Genomic DNA, 23,553 nt, shown 5'->3' on the forward strand with positions numbered 1-23,553 from the left:
AGTGGCTGGTGGCCTCTCTCTTGTGATGATTCTTGCATCATCAAAAGGGAATAAGTTAAAAGAGAGGAAGGCAAAAACTTTTACCAATTATATATAATATATTGTTAAATTAAAGTTGGAGGAAAGACAAGGGTACGATCTCTGGCCCTCTACTTGTCTAAGCACTGGCCCAACTTCTTAATTAATTATTTCAGTTAGCTCTCAAAATCTTCCCCAACTCACTAGACGGTACCAGAATATAAAGTGCAGAGAGAGAGAGAGAGTGAGGGCATCATAATAATAATTATTATTTGCAGTGTTGTTGGAACTAACACCAATCTAGGGTTTGTATATGTAAAATCCAGCTAGGCCCACAATAATGGCCTTCGCATGACCACTTAGCCTCGGATGTAATACTCTCTTGCTGCATTATTAATACTCATATAGAGGAGACCAAAGGCAAAGCACGAGGGCGCATGTTGCAGGTGGATTAAACCCAAAAAGAAGGCGATGGAATTGAAAACCTCCAGAAATGCTTAGCTAGGTTGCTTAGATGTGGGTTATTACTCAGTTTGATCAATATACCTATATTTGGAAATACTCCATTCTTTATAATAAAAGTTAACCATTTGTTTCATAGCGCCGATTTAGGGTTTATTTGCCTTAGCGGATTTTGTTATCCAGTCGTTAAACTTTGATTGCAATCATCTGATTTAAAGGATTTTCAATTTTTTATTTTTGGTTTTTGTATTCGATGCATTTCAGCGAGAGTCCGAATGATATTCTAGTGAAATGCAGTGCCGTACGCAAGTTTATCTTCTTTATTTCGGATATCATGTCGTTGTCACATGGCCACCGATAACATTTCACGGGAGAAATTGGCCATGTACCGATCGAAACACAAGCAAATGAAAAGTAAATTCGAGCAATCTGTTTGACAGTTATAATCAAAATTCAATGACCCGATTACAAAATCTTCTTAAATCCGATGATCATAGGTAAAATTTCATCTCTGTTCCGAGTGCAACGCGCCATGGAAATGCCGTCCCATACATACGTATGTATGACTTACAAGACAAGAGAAACAACTCGTTGGAATAAAAAAAAAAACCGACTGGGGTTGCTGGCCTTGGCTCGATGGGGTCGATGAATTTTTCCAAGATGAGTAAGTTGAATGGAACGGGCATAATTGAGATGAAGGAGAAGAAAAGGAAGTAGTGGTTTGTCTATTCTTGTCCGTAAGTAAAGAGATGGTAGTTGTGGTTTTTTTATTCTCCTATTGGTATTCTCTTTACAATGCACATGAGAGAGAGAGAGAGAGAGAAAGAGAGGGAGGGGCTCTTCTAGAAGGTGGGGGATGGTGTGGGAGGTTGGGTACGAGGCAGAGGATGATGTAAGAAAAGGAGAAGAGAGGAAAAATAGAAAGAGGTTAAGGGAATAGTGTGGTTGTGGTTGTAGTTGTACGTGGGCATTGGTTCACCTTCCACTAGTCCCCTTCCCCTCCCTCCAAACCTTGTGGTTCAAGTTTAGGCAAAAGGGTTGAGTTTTCTTTGGAAGACAAAATGACATAAATAGTCCCTTAACTTTGACTCCATGTGCAATGTGATTTCTAAACTTTTAATTTATTCAATAGAATCCCTAAACTTTTGGTGTATATTCAATTTAGTCCATGAACTATATGAAAATGTTCGATGTAGTATCTAATCTTGAATTAATGGAATAACTACATTGAACATTTTCATATAGTTCAGGGACTACATTAAATATGTATCAAAAGTACAGGGACCACATTGAACAAATTCAAAGTTCATGGATCATTTTGCACATTGGCCCAAAGTTTATGAACCATTTGTGTTATTATCCCGTTTTGGAATGGACAAGGCAAATTACATCTCCTTCAAATTGCTAACCCCACACATCCCCTTCTCTCTCTCCCTCTCGTATCTATAAGACAAAACGCAGCAACTCCCATACACTGTTGAAGAAATTACCATGAAACGGTTGAGAAGAAGCTCCTCATATGCTACCAGCTTATGACGGATGGACAGTTTCCTAATGATGATTCATTATGCCTATGACATTTGCTTCAAAAGGTTCAGTAAGCCTACCTCTTCGAAATCATCAAAGTGGGTAGTGTTGGGAAGCAATTATTCCAAGGGTGAAGATCTTAAAAGCCTTGCTTGGCTTATGATTTTACCTACCGCTCTTTTCTACACCAATCCCTCACTGTCTCCCCAACCCTATCCACGCTTTTTACATGGACCGACCCCACATCGTAATTCCGTCAAATCCTATCCGATTCAATCCAAGTTCGCTCCAAAAGTGCCACGTAAAAGACCTAATCTACATCGCAGGCAACGCCATTGGGGAACTCGTGTAAGAAAGGGGATCGTGATATATGTTTACAACAACAAGCAGTTTTATGATTCCACTAACCACGTTCCCAGAGTGATTTGATGGGCTTGGCCGATAGCCGACCGGAAAGCAATAAATGACCTTGCGAAGGTTCTTAAGTGTTTGTCCCTAGGATTCACTGCCTCTCTCATCATCTCACCAAGTTGTCCCTACTACTCTTGAAATTGTTACGTGAATGTCATCTGCACAAAAAAAAAAATTTTCAGTCAAATTCACCGATGCAACTAAAAACTCCTATGGTACTACGTTCAGGTCTCATGGCAACGAGTTATGTTGGGTCTCACTGGCCGGTCAGAAAAAAAAAAATAAAAAAGAACCCAACCGGGGGTGCCGCAGACGTCAGATTCGACCGCATGGATCAGATTATCAATTCACACCGTAGAAATTAGTCCCAACCATTTTCAATTGCTTGAACGTAGTATCAACCCATTTAAGGATTCAATATTCTCAAAACCAACAGCCCCATTTAAGGATTCATGGCGCTTGCCGAAGATTTTGGCAAGAAAAAACATGTGAACAAAACTGACAAGGTGATGTCCAGCTCACAAACACGTGGTGACGGGGGCGATCATGTGCTTAGGTGCAAAACGAATTTCTTAACGTGCGAGACAAACAACTGAGGCTCCTCGAACTAATGGCAACATTACTGATAACACTGTCCTAAAAGGCCTTCTACCTACCTTCTTTTGTGGGGGGATTGGGTTTGATTTGTTGCCACTCACGTATAGTCCCATGAGGTGCGGTAGTCCTAGAACCTAAAAAGCAAATGCCTTTTAGCTGCGGGTCTGTTTTCAAGGACCCACGATAACATGGGTTGGGGAATTTAGGGAATGACAGGAAGGAGATGGTTTGGAGGTTTCATTGCCATAAGAGAATGGTTTTGGCGGATTTCAGGTTTATCCAACTTTGGGTCTTTTGCCAAACTCGGCGTCTTTCGCGTCGCCATTTACGCGTACCGCCCACCCCTGCAATGTTCGGCCGACCTGTATAGAGAAGGTGGCTGCCGATGGCTTAACATCTAGTCCAACAAAATGGAGGACATACTCGTTCAGGACAATTGAGTATGTGAATTCCTCAAGTTTGGTACTCACGTGAGAATCATGCGATGAGAGTTTTGACGATCTAAAACTTCCCTGTGAAACAGAAGTTCGGCGGTTCGACTCTGGAAATGAGAAACAAGAGTCGCCCTTTCACAATCCATTTCAGTGAAGGTGGGAATGGAAAAGGCTGGGGGCTCTGCGAAAAAAATTGAAAACCAATCCACAGGCTCATAACAGTGATCTCAAACTCTTGAGCATGACATGTTAACAACTACCATGTGGTAAGTAGCAGCCGCAGGTCAAATTCTGCCAAAACACATGTACACAATAGCTCGGCACCTGAAGTCATCGATCCTGATCTAGAACAAAGCTTTCCAAATACTAGCAAAACAATTTTTCTAGGTTGTAGGAATAGCACGAGCGAAAGGAAACCGGTCTGCCTACAAGCAATCTGTATGCAAGCACCACATAAATAAATTATACCATGGCTTATATGGATACGTACTCCCAACTCAAAGCAGCATGTTTGTTCACTAACCAACCCGAAAGAGGTGATATCGCGATACAAAAGACGTGCTGAAAATGGGGTTAGATTTTACTTGTGACTTTCTGCTAGTTCCCGCTGGTTTGTTCTGCCCAAGCATTGGCAATCCCTGACTACTATTGTGGACTATATAATATATGGAGTGTGCTGCTCTAAACTATACGTACTAAGGCAAAGGGAAAGTGGTGCTCTCTACTTCCAACCTCGAATCTCAGGGGTCAGCCCACCACTTCCTTAAGCACTGTCGCTGCAACGGCGGCAGTAAGCAGGGTACCGATACCGAACACCGTGGCGTCGTGTCTTGCCTTGGCGCATCTGGATACGCAGTCTGACTTCGCTGCATTGATCTTCATGTCTACGGCACGATGAAGTTTCAGGATCTCGTCTCCCAACTCAGCAGCAAGGCGTTTCACATTCTCATATTGCAAGTTCGAAATACGAACTCGCTGCATCCAAATGTTCCCAAGAGTAAAGCCATGCTAAACTAATCTCCCCCTAAATCAAAGCTCGCATGGGGAAATTTTGGAAAAAAAAAAAGAAGAGACCAGGCGAGTTTTCAATTCGTCTTCAATGATAAGACGAAACAAAGAGGTGCTGGGTGCTGCTAGCTGCTAATTGCTAAACATACATGGCACAGAATGAAGCAAAGGGTGCACAGCTTGCGCTCAGTCTGCTCGCCTAAAGAACAACAAAAAAGAGAGAGAGAGAGAAAAAACCAAGCAAACGCATTTGTCAGTTGAGAGGGGGAAGCGGCGAAAGTTACCGGGTCGGAAGTGTCGATGGGACCCGCGGGCGACCCGTGATGCGGCGGCGGCGGCCACGTCGCGAGGGGCCGGAGGAACCTCGTCTCCGGCTTGTTCCCCCGTCGAATCAGACGGGTCAGTGCGGCGGCCGCCATCATGCACGAGCTGAAAGGAGGATTCGAAGAAGACGAAGGAAGGGAAAAGGCCCCTCTGTAACCCCCGGAGAAACCCTAGCGCGCGATGAAGGAAGGAAGGAAAGGCTTCCTCTGTTAGCCGGAGACTGGTTTTTCGACGGTGGTGATTGACGTACGGTAAAAAAAAGAAGTAAAAAAATAACCGGATGTGTCGAAACCAGATAATTCGGTTCGTTCTCCTTTCATGTTAATATCTCTTCAATTTTTTTTATCGAAAAAGCAACGCATTTCATTAGAAACTAGAGCAAAGTTTGTGTAACATTCGAGCATAATAAATCTAAAAGAGCCTTGGGGGTTTCGCAAGCCAACTACAAAGAAGAGCCTTCTCGCGGTGGACCTTCACGATCCAGTCCATAATTTGATTTGCGTCTCTGCCACGATTTGCTCGCGGGATTATTTGTTTTTGAGAAGCAGGAGCAAATGTCCAATGCGAAAACAAATGGCATTCTTCAATTCCTAATATCAACTTTGACACCAAGTAAAAGATATTGTTCAGCACGCCGTGGGTTATGATGGAGTTATTGTGAATTCTCGGGTTTATTATGAAATTAGTCCTTTCGAGCGAAATGTACTATGTACGATGAAGGGATAATTTCAAATCCGAGCTCGGATGATGGGACTTGCTAATTATAACCAAGGAAGAACCGGCGGCGAGAATTTGACCGAGCAGCAAATAAATGTGCGAACGCATTGAAAAGAGATCAAATCTGCCCAACAAAGATTTCAAAAGATGTGCTGAAAATGGGGACAGAATTTTCCTTGTGACTTTCTAGGAGTCCGCTGGCTTTGTTCTGTCCAAGCACAGGCAATGCATTTGACTAATGACTATTATTGTGGATTAAAATATTGCAAATATTTTTATCCCCCCCCCCCCTTCCTTACTAAAGTTATTCATCATATTAATACTCGATTACGACGACGACATTGGCCAACTTCCTCTACCATCACGACTCCTTTTCAATCACACTTTCCTAAATCTCCAAATCTCAATCTCACCTTTCCCTTCAAAGAAGATCGTGGACGAGACATCATTGACAAACGCATGTTGCCCATAAGGACGTTTAAATTCCATTTTTAGGGCCAATTTGATTACAGGTGATTCCAAAGAATAATTACTTCTCTAGCATCATTCACCGTGGACTTGTCACGGCCGTGTGTACAAAGACGTTTGCATAGAAGGCGAGGCGTTTTGCGATGTTCAAGAACAATGTCGAATTCATATTGAATCTTTCAATGAAGCCAATGCCAAGCCTTACAAACTAGGCATCAATGGCTTCGCGGATATGACCAACGAGGAGTTCATGGCCTCGCGAAATGGATACGAGAAGTCATCCTCCTCAAGGTCATCTGGTGCTAAAGTCCTTTAGGTATAAGAACGTGACTGCAATACCGTCTTACAATGGATTGGAGAAAGAAAGGAGCCGTCGCTCCCATCAAGGACCAAGGAAGATGCGGTATGGCCATAAACTTTCACGCTCGAAATCTGGCCAATTTAACAAATGCCTGAATTGGTCCTTTCGATAATCTTTCCTTGACATTCAGGCTGTTGTAGGGCGTTTTCCGCTGTGGCGGCTACAGAAGGGATCAACCAGCTCACGACGGGAAAACTCATCTCTTTCTCGGAGCAAGAACTAGTGTATCGTGACACGATCGGCGAAGATTAGGGTTGCGAAAGTGGCCTCGTAGATGATGCCTTTTGAGGTCATCATCAATGACTGCGGTCTCACGACCGAAGCAAATTATCCGTACGAATCAGTCGACTGTACTTGCAATGCGGGAAAAGAGGCATCTCCTGCTGCCAAGATTCCCGGCTAGGAAGACATGCCTGCTAATAGTGAGTCGGCTCTTTGGCAGGCCGTAGCTATGAATGTAATTCTTTAATGTATTTATAAAAAAGATGGAAAAGGAAGAAAATAAAAAATAAGAAATAAAGAAAAAAAAGAGTCAATGACATATAAAAGCAGTTCGACTCAAAGCAAAGGCAATTGTCGGAAGCACAAAAAAAAATCAGAACAAAATTCCCCTTGAGAGGACCGAATTGGCCAGAAGAACTACATTGGAATGTCGCACTCAGGACTAAAATTGATAAAATTGAAAAATTTAGAATTATATTGACATCCATACAATAGATTTGGACTGATTGGTTAATTGTCCAAGTTATCGTAACATTTTTCAATTATTTCTCGAACATAAAGTTCATCAAGGTCTCAAGTACCAAGTCTCAACAGCCGACGTAGAAGTTAAGAGGTCAAAAAGCCTGGACGGACATTCTACCTTGAAAAAAGTTCATTCCTATCGAATGATAGTCACAAAGGCAAAAGAAATTTTGAATATCAGAGACCCAAGAACGTTCATTCCGTAGCTCTTAATTCAGACATCTAACGTTAGAGAAACAGATAAGTAATCTTTAGTCTAACTCACGCACCCGCGAAGGATCTCCTTTCCATTTCAATACCTTGTTCTTGATCAGTGATCGCACACAACTTGAAGGCATATCTATCTCAAGGACCTTTCTACTAAAAACGACGTTTGAGAGCTTGCGCGTACAATTTACTAAATATGCATCCTTAAGTTAGAGTCCTAAGTCCAAGATAAAACATTTTCCAAGAAGCAAATAAAATTGTTCCGATTTTCAACGGTAATCAAAATTGTTCCGATATTCAAATTGCGACATCTCCTGTATCACGCCTCGACTTTCAAATTCGTTTCAGCTAGAACTTCTTTCACATGAGCATTTGATTCGAACTCTTCAACATGCCTGATATCATTTCCCCCATCATTTGTATGCCTTCACTTTTCTACAATTTTCTGCGCCATTCTTATGCAAGCGCTCGTTTGCATCATTCGTACACTTGACCTCTCAACATCTCTTCTCCACATGCACAATCGACTTGCATACGCATGATCACTGCACTTTGTCTGCAATATGTAACTTCTAGGTATAAATCTTGCATGTGCATCTCTTAGTACCGTCTGCATTTCAAACAGTGTTTTTCAAATATTTAGAAACTTCTCTCATTCCTTCAAAGAATTTTCAAACGAGACATTTTCGAAAGTCGCAATTCAAAGTCGTCGCAGAAATAGATGTCGAAAATCCCATGGCCGAGGCAGGCTTATCAAGACGAACTCAGGCTATTCACACAGGTAAGATTGCCATCACAAGTATGTTCAATTTTTTTAAACTATCAGTCAGTCATTTGGCTCTCTCAGTATTCTAGCAACCTCCTTCATAAGTATTTAAACCCGATCATCTCGATCAAAATTGAATCTTGACTTCATCTCATTCAATAGATCTTGAGTCTAGTTTTGGGTCATAGATTTCAATGCGAAAGGTCTATAACTGATTGCAAACAAGTTTCGCCTGTAGGGCTCATCCAACCCAGTCGTTGGTCAATTCACTGGTGCTGATCTTAACCCCCTTATGTAGCAAGAAATGGACACCCTAAGGCTGCAAAATGAAAATACTGTATTGGCTCCACAATAGTTTCAGGGCATTCAAGTATAAGCAATTACCGCAGTTCGCAAGCACAGGCACATCTCCAAAGGTATTGCATTCCACTGACCCGTGAATGAGCAACAACCTCAGCATCAAGGAAATGTTAGGTGTGTTAGCTTTCCTCCTCCAAAGTAGGATATGATTTTAGGTCCAATGCATGTGCGTCCATGCCCGAGACATCAAAATATGCTAGCAGATGGCATGTGCAGACCAGAATAATAGATATTCATTTAGCCAAAACAGCAAGAAACTGGACAAAAAGGCTACCCATTCTCATCCTCTCAGCAAAAATCCTTCCCTGAACATTCCAGTTACACAAATTGCGTTATGACAAGCCAAATTGCAATATCAACAACAAAAAGCTTCTCCCTGAGATCCAAAATTGTCATGCTGCCAACCACATTGCAATGATCTAAAAAATAGGTGAAAGTTGCCGAAATGTTCAGTCCTCTTCAATAACTTAAACCCGACAATCCTGTGTAGAGCTTGTGAATTGATTGATCTTCAAGTGAAGAAAAAGCGGGTCGGCACACAAAGCTCAGCTTTTATCTACAGTAGCTGATTGGAGAAGATTACAAATCGAGGTTTTCTGTTCTCTGGTTAAAGAAGAAAACCATTCTCTGATAGCACAGGCAGAGGCAGACTGACTCACACTCGTGTTACCCCGCACGATATTCTCAAAATCTAGCGGCACAAGCCGAAGCAGAGCAGTTGCTATAGCAGTCTGAGTAGAGAAGCCCATGTTCAAGGTGGTGGCCTGTCCGAGAAAGCTATACAAAGAACACCTCAAACTTTGGACTCCAACATCATCAAAGCCACCGGCTTTAACTCCAAGCCTGAAATTAGAACAAGACATAGTGCATATAAACCAAAGCACGTATAAGACCAACAAGGGAAAAGCTATAGCCAATTTGCCACAAATTAACATAAACCGGAGTACCGTTTCATTTATTATTTTTCTGTTCAAGTCACAACCTTCACTTAGTTTTGCAATTATTCATTCCCAATGTCCATGAGACCAGCGCAGCCTGCTATCCAGCTCTCGCACACTTAACATCATATGACTATATATCAGCTATGACCAAATCTCTTAATTATATCACTACTATCTACGTCTAACAATTGACACACTGATAAGCCAGCAAGTCAAATGTCCATCCCATTGTTTCACAATTTCTCACTCTTTTAAGTAAGGAGGTTTATCCCCGACCAAAAAAAATAAATAAATAAGGAGCTTTATCATGCATCAACACTAAATAATTTAAGGTAATCAAAGTTCTCCATTGTCAATAAATTAACCCAAAAGTCCATTATGTCTCAAAATCGAGCTGAGTTGTTTTCTGCGAATATTTGTTTAGGAACCATGTGGAGGGCTGGTCAAACGCATTAAGCACTAAAGATGAAGAAAAACTAGGATTTAATCAAATTGTAAAATCAGATTAATATTTTTAAAATACTTTCACTCCAGTGGCCACTGCATAGTCACCATTGTCAGCAAATTCACAGAAAGAGATAGGTAATATTACTGTCTGGTTTTCTGTAACTAAGTTCTAAAGATGTTTTCAAACAGAAGAGTTACCAGCAACCTCTTCAGACTCTCGAGATTGCAATGACGCGAAAGAAAAGTTGAATCACATCTTCCTTAGAGGAATTTTAAATTCTCATATCTCCCCAATCGACATTGACTGATAAAACCATTCTCAATTAACCATCTGCTGGGCAGATATCTTCACAAACTAAACTTGTGCACCAATTTGCATATGTGCACTTAATACCTTTTAATCTATAGATATTTAAATCCAAGAAGCATAAGACAGCACCGAGGTGTAGTAAAAGATCATGACTTAGCACACAGAAAAGCAGTTCCTTCTATTCCCCTAACAGATGTATGTGTGGGTTCTGAGCCAGGCCTTACATCAATTTACTATGCTTGAAATGAGGTACATGGAACTCTCTCCACAGAGACATTCAAGGATGGTGCACATGATCAAATAACAAATAAAGGTGCCTGACATGGATCTTACTCAGCAAACTTCACATAAACAAGTCTGACAAAATCTCCTCTCCAAGTATTTGTCAGAAAGACTTGTTCTACAGAATCTCCACAAGCGGCATTAATAAATTAAATACATTTTCAGAACGAGATCAACCCAAAATAAATGCAACCTACAGACATATTAGAGCTCAACACCAATATATAACAAATCATAAATAGATAGTCTGATCTTTCCACCTCAATTTTTATCAGGATTAGAAAATATACCTCCAAAAAGGGGGAAAATCCAAAGTTCTTATTGTTTCATTAAAACAAGTCAGTAACATTTTACCTTCCAAGTTGACCAACAAGAATTATAACAGCTGCAGAAATGCTTTCCAGCATGGGAGATTTAAAAAGTTTTAACAGCTGCGGGATGATTTTACTTTGTGTGGACTCCCACCCCTGCATCATCAGAAAGATGCTTAGATCAAACAGAACTAGGGTGGCTAGATACAATATGTTAATCATGAAGGGCAGAGCAGTAGATTCAGTAGAAGACTTACTGCATTCATTGCAATTAGCTCCACCAAAGAAAGTAATTCACTAAGATCAAAGAGATCGTCAGCACTTCTGATATGTGATTCAGTAAGGGGAACGCCATTGCTTCCCTTCTCAGGCAGAATTTCAAATGCATCGGGCTGAGCACTAAAATTATCTAAAGTATCTCCTAAATTGACCGGTTCCCCTGTGACAGGCTGCAGACTTCCACAAAGAGCAATCTTTTGAAGCCTCTCTAATAATAGCGATATGACGCCATCCATAGAAGTTGCTCCAATACTGAATGGGCAGCTGGCACACGGAGGGACTACAGCCCCCAGCTCCCCCACCAACAAGGGACATTGAGAACCCACCGACAAATTAGATTGCTCAAGAAGCACAACCACTGACTTCAAGACGGTCATCAGCAAACTATATCTGCTTGATGTAAGATATTCGCTTCCACATAAATAAGCAAACACATGAAGAATGCTAAGGACCAATAAAGGATCAGATCCATTTGAATGACAAATCTTGTAGGAAGCTTCACATGAAAAAGCAATCTTATTATCCATCACACATATTGATGCAAAAACAATACTGCCTGCCACCAACAGATCCCTTGATGCAGTTCCTGATGACAGGAGACCATCAACGTTGTCCAATTTCATTTCCACTATTCTATCAGCTGAGATTGATGATTCAGAAGGTACACCATTACAGAAAATAATCTTCCCATGGACAAGGAAATCCTCAATGAGACAAAGAAGTCCATCAACTTGACATAACTCCATAAATAGTCGTCTTGTCTCCATGTTTGACATCACTGTTTCCACAAACAAGATCAAATTTACATATAGCATAACAAATGTAACCAAGAAATTTACTTCCACGGTTATCATATTTTACTTCATGGAGTACATTCAATAAGCACATGAAGAGAACTTACCAGAATTTATATGCTCAGCAAATGAATCTACCAAATTGAAAAAATCTCTGTCAAACGAGTACCCAGATGTTCCTGATGCCACAACAGAGTAGTTGACCAGCAATAATGAAAACAGCACACAGATCCTCTCCCTGAAATTAGTACAAAAAACAAATTAAATCATTAAGTTTGAATTCTCATGTGGATAGAACGAACAACTATTAAAAAGCAAGCAGTTATAATGAAAGCAGGTGTAAAATGCAGAAACAAACTAAAAATGTTGGGACATGGAACCAGGATAGAACATTTGAATAGGCACAACATGTAACATGTTTGTTTTCTCTTTTTCTGATACTGTTACTTTCCAGAGAGGATCAACATAAGTACATGGAAGCAGAATAGTAACTCACTTCTGCAGGAGATTTTCTTCCTTCCTCAGTTCAATCAGAAATTTTTGCAGCATCCAGCCTGGGTGAGATAGCAAAGAACTCCGAACCACACAACTGTCGATTGCTAGAATTATCCTATATATGCTTCCGATTTCCTTATCATCCGAAGAGATAACACAATATTTAGGAAGAGCATCATATGCAGATCCATGTTGACTCTCAAATAAAAATTTACCCCCATCTCCTGAAACAATAAATCTCAACCTGTTTAAATCGACTCTCCCTTCACCCAAAACAAGACAGCAGGAAGTTGATGTATTCTCTTTCTCATGTACTACTCCATGGATCAAGTCTTTCTCTTCCTTATCAGAAGATTCAGTGATATTGAAGTCCATCTCGGTAAGCACTGGAGAAACAAGCCTGCCAATCGCTCTCCTGTAGCGCTGCTCATCAGTCGGATCATCCAACTCCAGCAATTTCATATAACTGCCATCCACAGTATCAAAAATTTCAACTCTATCATTGTTACAGCCAAAAGAACCACCAACATCTGCCCTCCGTACAAAGCAAACTCCTCCATTTATTTCATTGGGAACCTGTCCACTGATATTTGCTTCAGTGCGAATTTCAGATCCACAGTTATTTTTGTTCTGCGGTATCTTATTGCCATGTTGTAGTCCCTTTCCAACGTCCTTTTCATGAAAAACCTTTCTCTTCTTCCGCTTGCTCCCATGCTCCACTTGTTTACTATCAAGCATACATCCAGCATCATTCAAGGGTTCATCTGTTTGTTGACTTAAAATACCATGCAAAAGAGTACGGTCCTCTTCCATATGGAGATGCAACTTCCTACTTCTTACACTCATATGATCAACCGATTCAATCACATCAAGAAGTTCCTTCCTCTTCTGTCCGCATACTTTTGATCCACGAAGACCCACATGAGGACTTTTCACGCTATCGTCACAAACCTCAGGAAATTTTTCGTTGGCCCTCACTTTGGTATCTCCATTGGATAGATTCAAGTTATATTTCCTCAGTTTTGCTGATGAAGCAACAATGTATGCCCGGTCCTGTGATCCCACCAACTCTCTATCAGAAAAAGATGCCATACCAGAATTTATGGCAGAACGCTGTAATTTTTTTCTGTTAGAGCCTCTAGGCAGAAGCTCCGATTTAGAATCAGTACCTGATACAAAATCAGTAGAACTGCCTCTGGGTGTAGGCAGCCCAACTTCTCTATGCAGAAGCTGTCTCAAATCATCACATGTGGCAACGGATATACAGCTAGGCTTGAAAATTGCATTGTCGCTTTGACAGCATGCATGAAACGAGTCTGGTACACACAAATTTTGCCTCCTTCCAGTTGTACCGGTGGTTCCAACATTCTACAGAGTTCATCAAACCATCAGGTAAGCAAACCAGAAAAGAAAGCTAGTTCACCATTAGATGATGTTTGTGAAGAAACTATAAGTAAATTCAAACTAAACAAGAGTTCAAAAAGAACCAGGAATACGCCTCATCAGGAAAAACACAAACTATAGTGCCCTTACTCAAAGCAAAGAAAAACCATCCTCTGGGAGTTTCACTACGTATGAGCTGGAGGAGAATGTACATATGAGGAATAAAGCATGAAAAAAAAGTGGGATTTATAATAAACCCAAACAATTTTAAGAAGTCTAATGAAGATAATGGTTCCCTCAATTAGTGGCAAAGTGTGTCGTGTTATCTGATGCATCTAAGACACTCTGATGCCCTAGCCCACCAGGAAAATGAAGCTATAAAGATATTGTAATGCTTGCTGAATATCGAGGGTCACCAAAATCAAGTCAGGAAAAAGGGCCAAATTTTTGCATAATCTTCAAAACAAATGTAATACACTACGAATCAAAAACGCCTTCACCTTTTCAATCACTACTATAATTTCACAGCATTAGAGTTTATATCTATCAAATTCAAGGTTGCAGTAGTTTCTCTAAATTAAATCAGACCAGACTACAAGGGAAGAGTGAAGAGACAAAGCAGTTATGGATTAATCATTGTCCCTGACCAAGACATTCAATTTTCGCTGCCTCCTATATTTGTAGTAACATAACATCATAGAAGCTGTTATAATTAGTTGCTTTTCTGCCGCATATACTTATATAACACAATCGTCTACATCTCTATTGCTTACCTCCTTCACACATGCACAAGACCAAAACCAGTCATAATGAACTTACTGATTAGGAAACACACCTTTTCAAGCCCAAGCATACCTTCACGGCTGGGTGAGAAACAGCTGCCCAGTACATCAAGGCGATGTGAAAATTCGCCAAATTCCATCTTCATACGAAGGATTTCTTGCATCAGAAGATCATTTCGGCATTTTTCCAATTCCACCACTTCTTTGGTATGTTTAGCTCTCGTCTTTTCAAGCTTCAATCTTTCTTTCAAAAGCTTCAACTTGGTAGATTCAGCATCCGTCGTAGGCAAGGCAGGAGGAGCCTCCAACAGTTTCCCAGATCCATGTTTCTTGAACTTTCCACTCCTTCGCCTCTTTTTCTCTGACGATTTAGGTGATTTATCATTATCTTTGTCATCCAAAGCCTTATTATGCTCTCCAGTTTGATTATTTCCTTTCAACATTTCCAAAGCTGTCTGTTTCTTCTTACTTGACTGTCTTTGTTTCTCAACATCAATGGCTGCTTTCTCAGCTGTTAAAATCAGCCTAGCTGTTCTGCAAAGCTCATCCTTCTGCTTTGCCATCTCAAAATCCACTTTCTGGTCAGTTCCTGCTACAGGACAGTTACTCATTCTGATAGAAGACATAACGTCATGAAGCTCTTCCTGCAATTTCTCAATGTGCTTTTTGCCTCCCTCAACTTCGCCAGACAATTTTTTAGCACGATCTTTCTCTTCCATCAGCTTCCTGTAATTATCTTCAGCCAGCTTTCTTTGATCAGCTGCTTTAGCCTTCTCCAAATCGGCACGCTGTCTCTCTTTCATTGTCCTTGGCTTCTCTAATTCAAGTTCTTTCTTTGCCTCTTCACACCTTAAAGTCTCAGAGACTAATTTTGATCTTGCTTCATCAATTTCTTTTCTCAAGTTCTGCAACTGCAGCCTACAGTCTTCAGCCTTTCTCCGTTCAATGGCAAAGAATTTTCTCTCTTCATCAGCCTTACTTTTCTCGGTTTGCAACATTTTCCAGGCTTCCTCAGCTCTTCTTTTCTCGGACTCTGCATTCTTCCTTTCTGAATCTGCCCTAGATTTCTCCTTCTTTGTAAGTTCCTTAAGGCGTTTAAGTTCTGCTTCCCCCTTAGATACCCGGGCCTTGAGCAACTCGATTTTCTCCTTCCCGTCTTGATCATCAGAACCGACACTTCTCCACAATGACACTATCTTGGACTTCAACGCAGCGACTTCATTCTCCAACAAAACTCTGACAGATAATGCTCTCTCCTTTTCCTCTTTCTCAAGGTCTGCACGCGTCCGTTCCGCTTCACATGCTGCAAGTAGAAAAAAATACAGAAGTATACATACTACTTGTCAGTGGCAGCCCCAAATCTGCTCTTCCTTAAAGAATCAAATACCAAAATAACAGCATTAAGCCCCTCGCGAAACAATTTCATCGAGCAAGGTATTGAATGAATCTACACTTTCGGATTCAACATCAAAACTTCCTCAACTTTTCAGCTTTCAGAATCACACAAAGCAAGACAGTATTCAACACAATCTTCTTATACAGTTGAAGCAACAGTTTTTTCCATTACCTTTCTTGTGATTGAGGCTTTCGGCCTGAATCTTATTGAGCTGCTGCTCGAGGAGCTTCACGGCTTGCCTCAGAGCATTTCGCTTCTCTTCCAACTTCGAGTACTTGACCTTCCACTGCAAGCGCACGACACCCAAAAAAAGCTGTCAGCTCGAAAGAACTATCGAAACCCACAAAAACCCTCCACCCTAAGGACCCAAAAAGCCAAACAACAAAAGCGAGTGAATGCATCTGAACAAGCCATACCGCTCTGCAACAGACGTTCTCCGGCTCCACCTTCACTGAAACGTCTGCCGCCATTGCAGCTACTGCAAGCGAAGAGGAGCCGCCGCCAGTTCAGCTGCTGCCATTGCTACTCTCGCTGTGTTCGCAGGTAGAGAGAGACGATAGGAGCGGTAAGATTTCAAGAAAACCCTGACCGCCTCTGCAACCGTTGAAGGAGGTCTTCCCCGCGCGTGTAGAACCCCAGGAGGTCCGACCCGGTCCCTCGACACTTTATTTTTGGTTTTTGGATCCGACCCGAAACGTTGGACGCGGTGTCGTCGCGGGTCGCGGCAAAAACTGAGAAACGGACCGGGTCAGATGCTTATGGCATTTCTCCCTGTTAATGTAATGATAGTTTTGAAGTTTTTCACGGTACGAAAGAGTTGCCATGAACTAGACAGAAATTCACCCTAAATATAAAACAGACGACAATTGAGGGACAATTGATCATCCAACCAAGAATGCTTAACATCCTTGATCCAATGCCTGAAGCACCAAAAGCACCTACCTGAGGAATGTTTCAATCGACATAACGTTTTTTTTTTTATCCCGCCGCAAAATGGGTTTGACGCAATCCAACGAAAACATGGGTGACTATGGCTCACAAAGCAGCCAACAAGTATGAGCTGCAGTATCCTTACTAACTCCATCAAGAATGCATGACAATAATTTCTTTGATGAATTTTCTCATAACAAAACAAGACACCATGAGAATAGGATCAAGCAAATTAATTTTCTCCCTATAAATGTATGTATACATTTTCACTTATTTTACGAAAATTGGTATTCAGCTAGCCACCAAAATCCAAAGAATGAGTTTTCCAATTTGCAAATCCCACAAAAAACCAAAAAAGAAAATTGAAAATCACGACCAAAAATACAACCCACGGTGCGACTCTCGAAGGATAGGATCCATTCGGTCCGATCCTAAGATAAAACGAGACTCTTTGAATTCAAAGAGTCTCGTTTGATTGGGATCAGTTTATTGCCCTATGTTCCAATCCTCAGGGATCAGCTATTTTGATTGGGATCAGTTTATTGCTCTGGACTTTTATTCTCCTTTTTCTGCAAGAGAAGGGAAGGGTGATAGTTTGAACTTTGATACCCTTCTGCAATTCAAATTCCAAGAAGAGGTTTTCTTCAATGGTGACAACTTCTGTGCATCTGAGTTCCTGTAACCTTGACTTGTATCTAGTCAGTACTGCATGTGCGGTGGCTGATGATGGGTGATGATGGGGGTGAGTCTCGCTGTACTGCTAAAGGGTGTAAATTTTCTTCTCTGAAGATTCTGCTTGTTGCCAACTACACACCTCCTTCCATCCTCAGAATGATTTGGCAAGAGGGTCCTGTTACTGGTGCATGGGTTGCCGAGAGAGCAAAGTCTTTAGCTGTTTCAGAGGAGAGGAGTAGAAATAAATTCGTGGGAAAAGGACCTGAGTTTGCCTCCATAACAACTTTGAGAGATTCTAGTGATACTGCTTCTGAAATACGTCAAGAGATACTAACGAGCTCCAGTTTCCTTATGCATTTGCATTTATCCTCTGCTGTAGTTACTCTTCGGAGCTAAGGATATGAAGTCTTCAAGTGTCTTTTGAGTCAAGTGATGAAAGGATTTACTAGAGTGGCTTTTGAGGATGCCGATTCTTTGAAAAAATTTCTGTAGGCCAGACATCAGTATAAATGGAGTGTGATCGACTGTTATTCACCCTGATAAGATTGACACCATCAAAAGCTCGATACAGAATGAACTTCCTGGGTCATGGTTTCGGCTCATATTTGAGAATTAAAAAGTTTGAATTATTGAATGTCTCGGATATTGACGGTATTAATGGTGCCAATTTTTTTGGGTTGGCTCATGAGGAAGCCAATTTGTGGGGTTCAATCACTGGCGTACTAGATGAAGAGTTTCTTTTGATCTCATGTTGCAATTCAACAATGAAACGGGGTGATGGGGGAGGTTCCAATGCTCTATGTACCGGCTGATGGGGGAGGTTCCAATGCTCTATGTACTGGATTAGCTGGTTCTGACTTTGTCCACATGTGGGATCCAGTGAATTTCCATGGATTTTTGTCCATCGCTGTTAAATGTGGCACTTTTGTTGCCATAGGTGGTCGATTGGATTGGTTCGATGCAATATCAGCTTTCTTTACTTTGCCGGCTTTTGAAACTGAAGGTTGTGGTGAATGTTCTTCATTGAAAGAAGATTGCCAACAGCTTCCTGGATCTTCTTTTCTTTAAACTTGGTTGATGCCGGTTTGAGCTATGAACCTTATCTAAAGAGCCCGATGATTACCTCACAAATTGTTGACCTTGCATTCAGTCATTCAAGTGTCAAGTCATCCTTGGACAACTGTTACGTTGCCTGTATTATGGCTGCATCTTGCTTCAGTATTTCTAATGCAACTTCCGGAGATTCGATTGACACTAATTACAATGTAAGAGCGCAAGATCTTGGGCTTCTCCTTTGCTCAGCATCAGAACTTGAGCTTCTCGGTTGTTCTTACAATGTGCAACATCTTCACAAGATTGGCTACGTTGTCACACAACTTCAACAGCTTTTTTCTCTTGATTTGGAAGAATCTCTTGTTCACTTGCAGAGTAGGGTGGATAACGTTCAAAAGGAACAAGAGAGGAATCATTTGGAAGCTGAAGTAAGAACTTATGTTGGTGATCTTGCCCCATCAACTCCTCAGGTGCACTCTAAGTGCAAATGCGAAGAGTCAAGCCTTGGTGATTGGATCGATGGATGAGATACGTGAGGATGCTTTTCTTTCAGATGAGAGTAGAACTTGCTAATATGATTCTGAATCAAATGAGGAAAGCTCTCTTGGAGAGTAATGTGATTTTGATAGTGCAGCTCCTGAAACACTATCTCAAGATCTATTAGTAAGTGGGTCGGTGCCTTCAGTAGGATTGGAAAGCAGTCAGGCCTCATTTATTCGGAAAGGTTACTTTCCTGAGTTTATAGAAGGCTATTGTATATCAGACCTACGCCTCTATCAGAGTCATCTGCAGGCAGAGATGTTTCGTGGGCAATAGTCAAACACACAAGTGGAATTGTAGAAGATGTTAATGCTGGAAGGGGCGACGGTGGACGGTATAGAGAAAATTCTTCAGGAATTCTTGAAAACCATATTGCAGACATCTGTGAGATGTCCAGCATGAAACAGTCAGCAGAAAGCAAACCTTGCAGTCCTAGTTCTGAAGATCCTAACGACTCTGGAAAGCTTGTGGGCCGAGTGATTGTCAAGAACATGAATGTCAGATGGAGAATGTTTGCTGGTGCTGACTCGGGATAACTCTCAAGTGACCGATGGACTTTCTGGAATAATCTGCCGGAGGGATACGCCAATATGCTGGAACTTGCTCTATGTGGGATTGGATGCCAGTGTGACATCTATCCAGTTGGTGGATTTAGTGGGCCTAAGCTTTCTTTCTCTGCACCGGATGTCCATCTCTCTAATAGAAGCAAAAACGCACCACTTAGACTGGTAATTATGGAAGTTTGACTCCTAAAGAATTACTCCGATTCTTTTCTTGTGCGCAATTTTCCATTGTTGAACTTCAAGGTGCTTGGATATTATAACTCAAAAGATCATCCCAGAGTATCATCTTCAAAGGAATCAAAGTTCGATTTGGAAGCTGTGAGACCTGACCCTTTAATTCCTCTCGAGGAGTATCGGTAAAAAGGCTTTGAACTCATTTGCTTTTAGTTATCACTTATCCCGCGACTGATATTTGGTATGTTGATAGGCATATTGGTAAAAGCCTTTGTACACCTCGTTTTGTGCATGTTTGCGGTTCTGTTTTCCACTGGGTCAATCTGCTTGGGATTTAATGAACGATAGTATCTGTAGATAATTTTGTACACTTCAATCTTTATGGAGTCCAGTGGTTGCATCTGGATGCTTATAATGAGATTGAGTGGTGACGTACGCCCTTAACATGTATAATTCAAGATTAACTATCAACTTCGACAACAACAAACTAGGCCTTATCCATTAAGTGGGGGAGGGCAAATGCTCCACTTTGGACAAACACTTCTCTGGTTTATTTTGGTGGGAATTTCCTTGTTTTGGCACATAAGCTGGATACAGTATAGTATACAGAAGGTTTAGTGATCCCTGATGGAACAACTCGGTTGGATTAGTTATGCTGATGATGCCATTGCAACTTGGAGTTTGTGGGCTGCATATGCTAGAGATGAGATGGCCCCGTGCAGTCCTGCTAGCTGGGGGCCTTGTTCAAAGGAAAGCCCTTGTCTCAATTGCAGTGATGTTGTTAGAAGAGTTCTGATGCGAGTTCAGTAGGACTTCTTGTATTGTATAGCTGCCAAAGTTAGATAGTAGCCTACTCACTGGTGCATTGTTTGGTTTTAGTCAAAGCGAGTTGTTGGAAGGGGAATAAGAGGGGATGCTGAAACTACCAACTGACAAGGCACTGTTGGAAGATCCTGCGTTTCGTCCTTATGTTGAGTTGTATGCCAAGGTAATACAGGCTTTTCGAGTGTTGTGGTGACTTCATCAATAAATCAATAAAATCGAAATGCAATTGCATGGTTTCCTTTTCTAAACTTGGTTTTGATGAAACTAAAACTTTGGCTCCCCGCCTGCACCAACATTTAGTTTCCTTATGCGAACGGTCCACAACCCTTTGATGCTACTGTCCTTGGTTTTGCGGAGACCGAAAAGAGATGGAAAGTGCTTTATGCTGCATAGGCTTGTGATGCTACCTAGGAACCTAGGAAGTATCCAGTCTGTTCCAGCACCATCTTCTATGCAGAGACCAGGAAATCTTCTTAATGAGACCGCACATCAAACTTTGGGTAGATGTATACATGTGTTGGGATAGATATAATTATGTGGTTCCCTGAAACCTCTAGGCTAGAGCATCATCTGCATGCAACAGGGAACACCTGATATGATATTTGAACTGGTGGTTGTTCCAGCAACCCTCTCACGGTGGTTGGCACGACATTGAAAAGAGACAATTGCACAATTTGCTACTCTGCTTCTTTTGTTCTTTGTTTTGTTTTGCTGTACTCTCTTCCTTCCCTAATGTTGTCAAGCATGTGGCAGGATGAGGATGCATTTTTCAGGGATTATGCAATCTCGCATAAGAAGCTCTCTGAACTGGGGTTCACGCCAAGTTCTTCAGGCAGCAAGGCAGTAGCGAATGGTGCCGTATTGGCACAAGGGGCTGTTGGAGTGGCAGCGGCTGCGGCTGTGGTGATCTTGAGCTACTTCTACGAAATGTGCAAGAAAATGAAGTGAATGCTGCTTTTCGATTTCCCTTTGTGTACCTTCCATATGTTTTAGCGGCTTAGTAGCGCTGCACGCTTCATATCTCCTAGTCCGCGATAACAGTCGGGGCATCATTACCTTTTCCAGTTGGTTAATACACAAACATGCTGCCTTGAGTAAGGAGTCACATATATACGTATAACCCCGTGGTATACGCATGCATTTTATGTGGCGCTCGCATACAAGTGGGTAGCCGTGTGGGCGGACCGACTTCCGATTCACTCGAGCTATTCCTTCAACCTAGAAATCCAGAATGTGTGATTCACTTATTCATTCTGTTACCGCAAAGACCCTCCCAAGCATACATTCGCCATTTGAAATCAGACGTTCATGGGCAGGTTTATCTTTTTTCATCTATTGGTACTTTCGTTCCTTGAATTCTCACTCCAGTTCTTCATTATCTGAGCTCGGCTTTCAAATTTTCCATATATTTGATTTTTCTCTTCCTAATAATTTTTTTTTCTTACATATGTAAAAATATATTTCACCCAAACGGGGAGCTTTTTGTTTGCTTTTCGCTCACGCGTATTCTTCATTTTGGACAAATTCACAATGAAACGTCAGAAGATGAAATTAATAAATTCAAAGTTCACAATGATCCATAATCCGCGATATACTAAATAATATTTTTTTCTTGTAAAAATATAATGTAAAATGTATAGATTGAGAATTAGATAATATCATTTGTTTTATATCGGACATTGTTTCTCATTTAAAAACAAATAATTTTGTGAGTGAAATATGGAAATTTCTATGAAAATGAACATCGAATTATCAAATTAAATTGGAAAGCACAAACTAGCCACTTTAGGACATTATGCATCAGTTACAAAAATATCTAAACGACGACATTTTTATGGTCCGCGATGAAGTATAGATATAAATTGTTGTCATTGATGAATACTTTTTTTTTGGTTAATTGTTTCAAATGATATAACAAATTATTTTCAAAAAAATATGTTAAAATTATTTATTTTCGGAGAGCGGCTATTTGGAACGTAAAACCCAAAATTGGAAAAGTCGCCTCCCTCAGAACGGCACGTGCGCGTGTCTTGTCGACGCGTATGCTGTTATATGATTCTTTTTCTTCTAATTGAGGGAAGATGTATTTATTGAGGAGCAAATTTCTGTTTTTTTTAAGCATATGAGGAGCTTGGAAGCCCACGGCTTCACATCAAGGCAATCAAGAGCGGTCACACATGCACTTTTGAAAGTTCTGGACAACACCTTGGAGAAGGTCGATGATTCTTTTTCAAAAAGAATTGAATTAGATAAGGTAAATATCATATCTAAATTTCTGAATGCCTACTGTTTTTGATAGCATGGAATATATAAGTTGTAATCTCTTGCTCACCACTACCATGCTTCAGATTAAAGAAGTGAATCACGCTAGGCTTGGAAAGATCATGTTTGAAGGACAAACTGCTATGGTATGCATTGTCATTGTACCTTCATTTTGTAATTCTATTGCCATTTCATAACTAGCGTTTTGCAAAATTTGATGCAATATCAATTTATTCCTGAGATGGACAATAAGATTAAAAAACACCGTGATGATATTGGTGTGGAGCTAAAGCAAATGATTGTTGATATGGAGCAGAAGATGAAAATTCTGGAGAGAGAACATTTGACAAAGTTGAAAGATGCAAAATATGATTTTATCAAGTACACTGTTGGTACACTTCTTTCTGTGGCATCTGTTACTTTCACCGCTATGCAATTCTTCAAGTGATAACCACTTTGTGCTTTGTTCACATTTTATCTAGTTATTAGAATGAACTGTCCATTTCTGTTATGTGGCAACTTTTAGTTTCGCCATTGTGCAAATGTTCGAGTGATGGACACACTTTGTGGTTTATCTAGTAATGAGAATGAATTGTTCGTTCCCGTTTGTGCTTTCCATTTTAATTTGATGTTCATTTTCATAATAATCTCCATAATTCACTCACAAAGTTTTTAAATGAGAAACAATGTCCATTATAAAACAAATG

The 23,553-nt window shown here is 40.8% G+C and overlaps 3 protein-coding genes and 1 long non-coding RNA gene across 4 annotated transcripts; 2 read left to right on the forward strand and 2 right to left on the reverse strand.

The window, feature by feature from the left end:
* Positions 1 to 3,886: 3,886 nt before the first annotated feature.
* On the reverse strand, positions 3,887 to 4,976 carry LOC130135485 (uncharacterized). Its single transcript, XM_056304912.1, has 2 exons — positions 4,742 to 4,976; positions 3,887 to 4,424 (listed from the first exon to the last, which is right to left on the reverse strand). Exons 1-2 carry the CDS (start codon positions 4,877 to 4,879, stop codon positions 4,197 to 4,199), a joined length of 366 nt encoding a protein of 121 aa, XP_056160887.1. The 5' UTR covers positions 4,880 to 4,976; the 3' UTR covers positions 3,887 to 4,196.
* Positions 4,977 to 8,640: 3,664 nt separating this feature from the next.
* Positions 8,641 to 16,480, reverse strand: LOC115672513 (uncharacterized). Its single transcript, XM_030594322.2, has 8 exons — positions 16,241 to 16,480; positions 15,996 to 16,110; positions 14,482 to 15,731; positions 12,265 to 13,631; positions 11,876 to 12,006; positions 10,953 to 11,752; positions 10,739 to 10,851; positions 8,641 to 9,247 (listed from the first exon to the last, which is right to left on the reverse strand). The coding sequence occupies exons 1-8, from the start codon at positions 16,292 to 16,294 to the stop codon at positions 8,950 to 8,952; spliced, it is 4,128 nt and encodes a 1,375-aa protein (XP_030450182.2). The 5' UTR covers positions 16,295 to 16,480; the 3' UTR covers positions 8,641 to 8,949.
* Positions 16,481 to 17,519: 1,039 nt separating this feature from the next.
* Positions 17,520 to 20,469, forward strand: LOC130135489 (uncharacterized). The gene is made up of 3 exons (XR_008814849.1): positions 17,520 to 18,215; positions 18,250 to 19,750; positions 19,829 to 20,469. It is a non-coding gene; the product is annotated as an uncharacterized LOC130135489 (long non-coding RNA).
* Positions 20,470 to 20,626: 157 nt separating this feature from the next.
* On the forward strand, positions 20,627 to 21,915 carry LOC115672515 (L-ascorbate peroxidase 3-like). Its single transcript, XM_056304913.1, has 2 exons — positions 20,627 to 20,747; positions 21,338 to 21,915. The coding sequence occupies exons 1-2, from the start codon at positions 20,673 to 20,675 to the stop codon at positions 21,530 to 21,532; spliced, it is 270 nt and encodes an 89-aa protein (XP_056160888.1). The 5' UTR covers positions 20,627 to 20,672; the 3' UTR covers positions 21,533 to 21,915.
* The last annotated feature ends 1,638 nt before the right edge of the window (positions 21,916 to 23,553 follow it).

Source organism: Syzygium oleosum, unplaced genomic scaffold (assembly GCF_021117445.2).
Source record: "Syzygium oleosum isolate NSW1041296 unplaced genomic scaffold, Sole_v2.1 Sole_v2.33, whole genome shotgun sequence".
Taxonomy (NCBI): Eukaryota; Viridiplantae; Streptophyta; class Magnoliopsida; order Myrtales; family Myrtaceae; genus Syzygium; species Syzygium oleosum.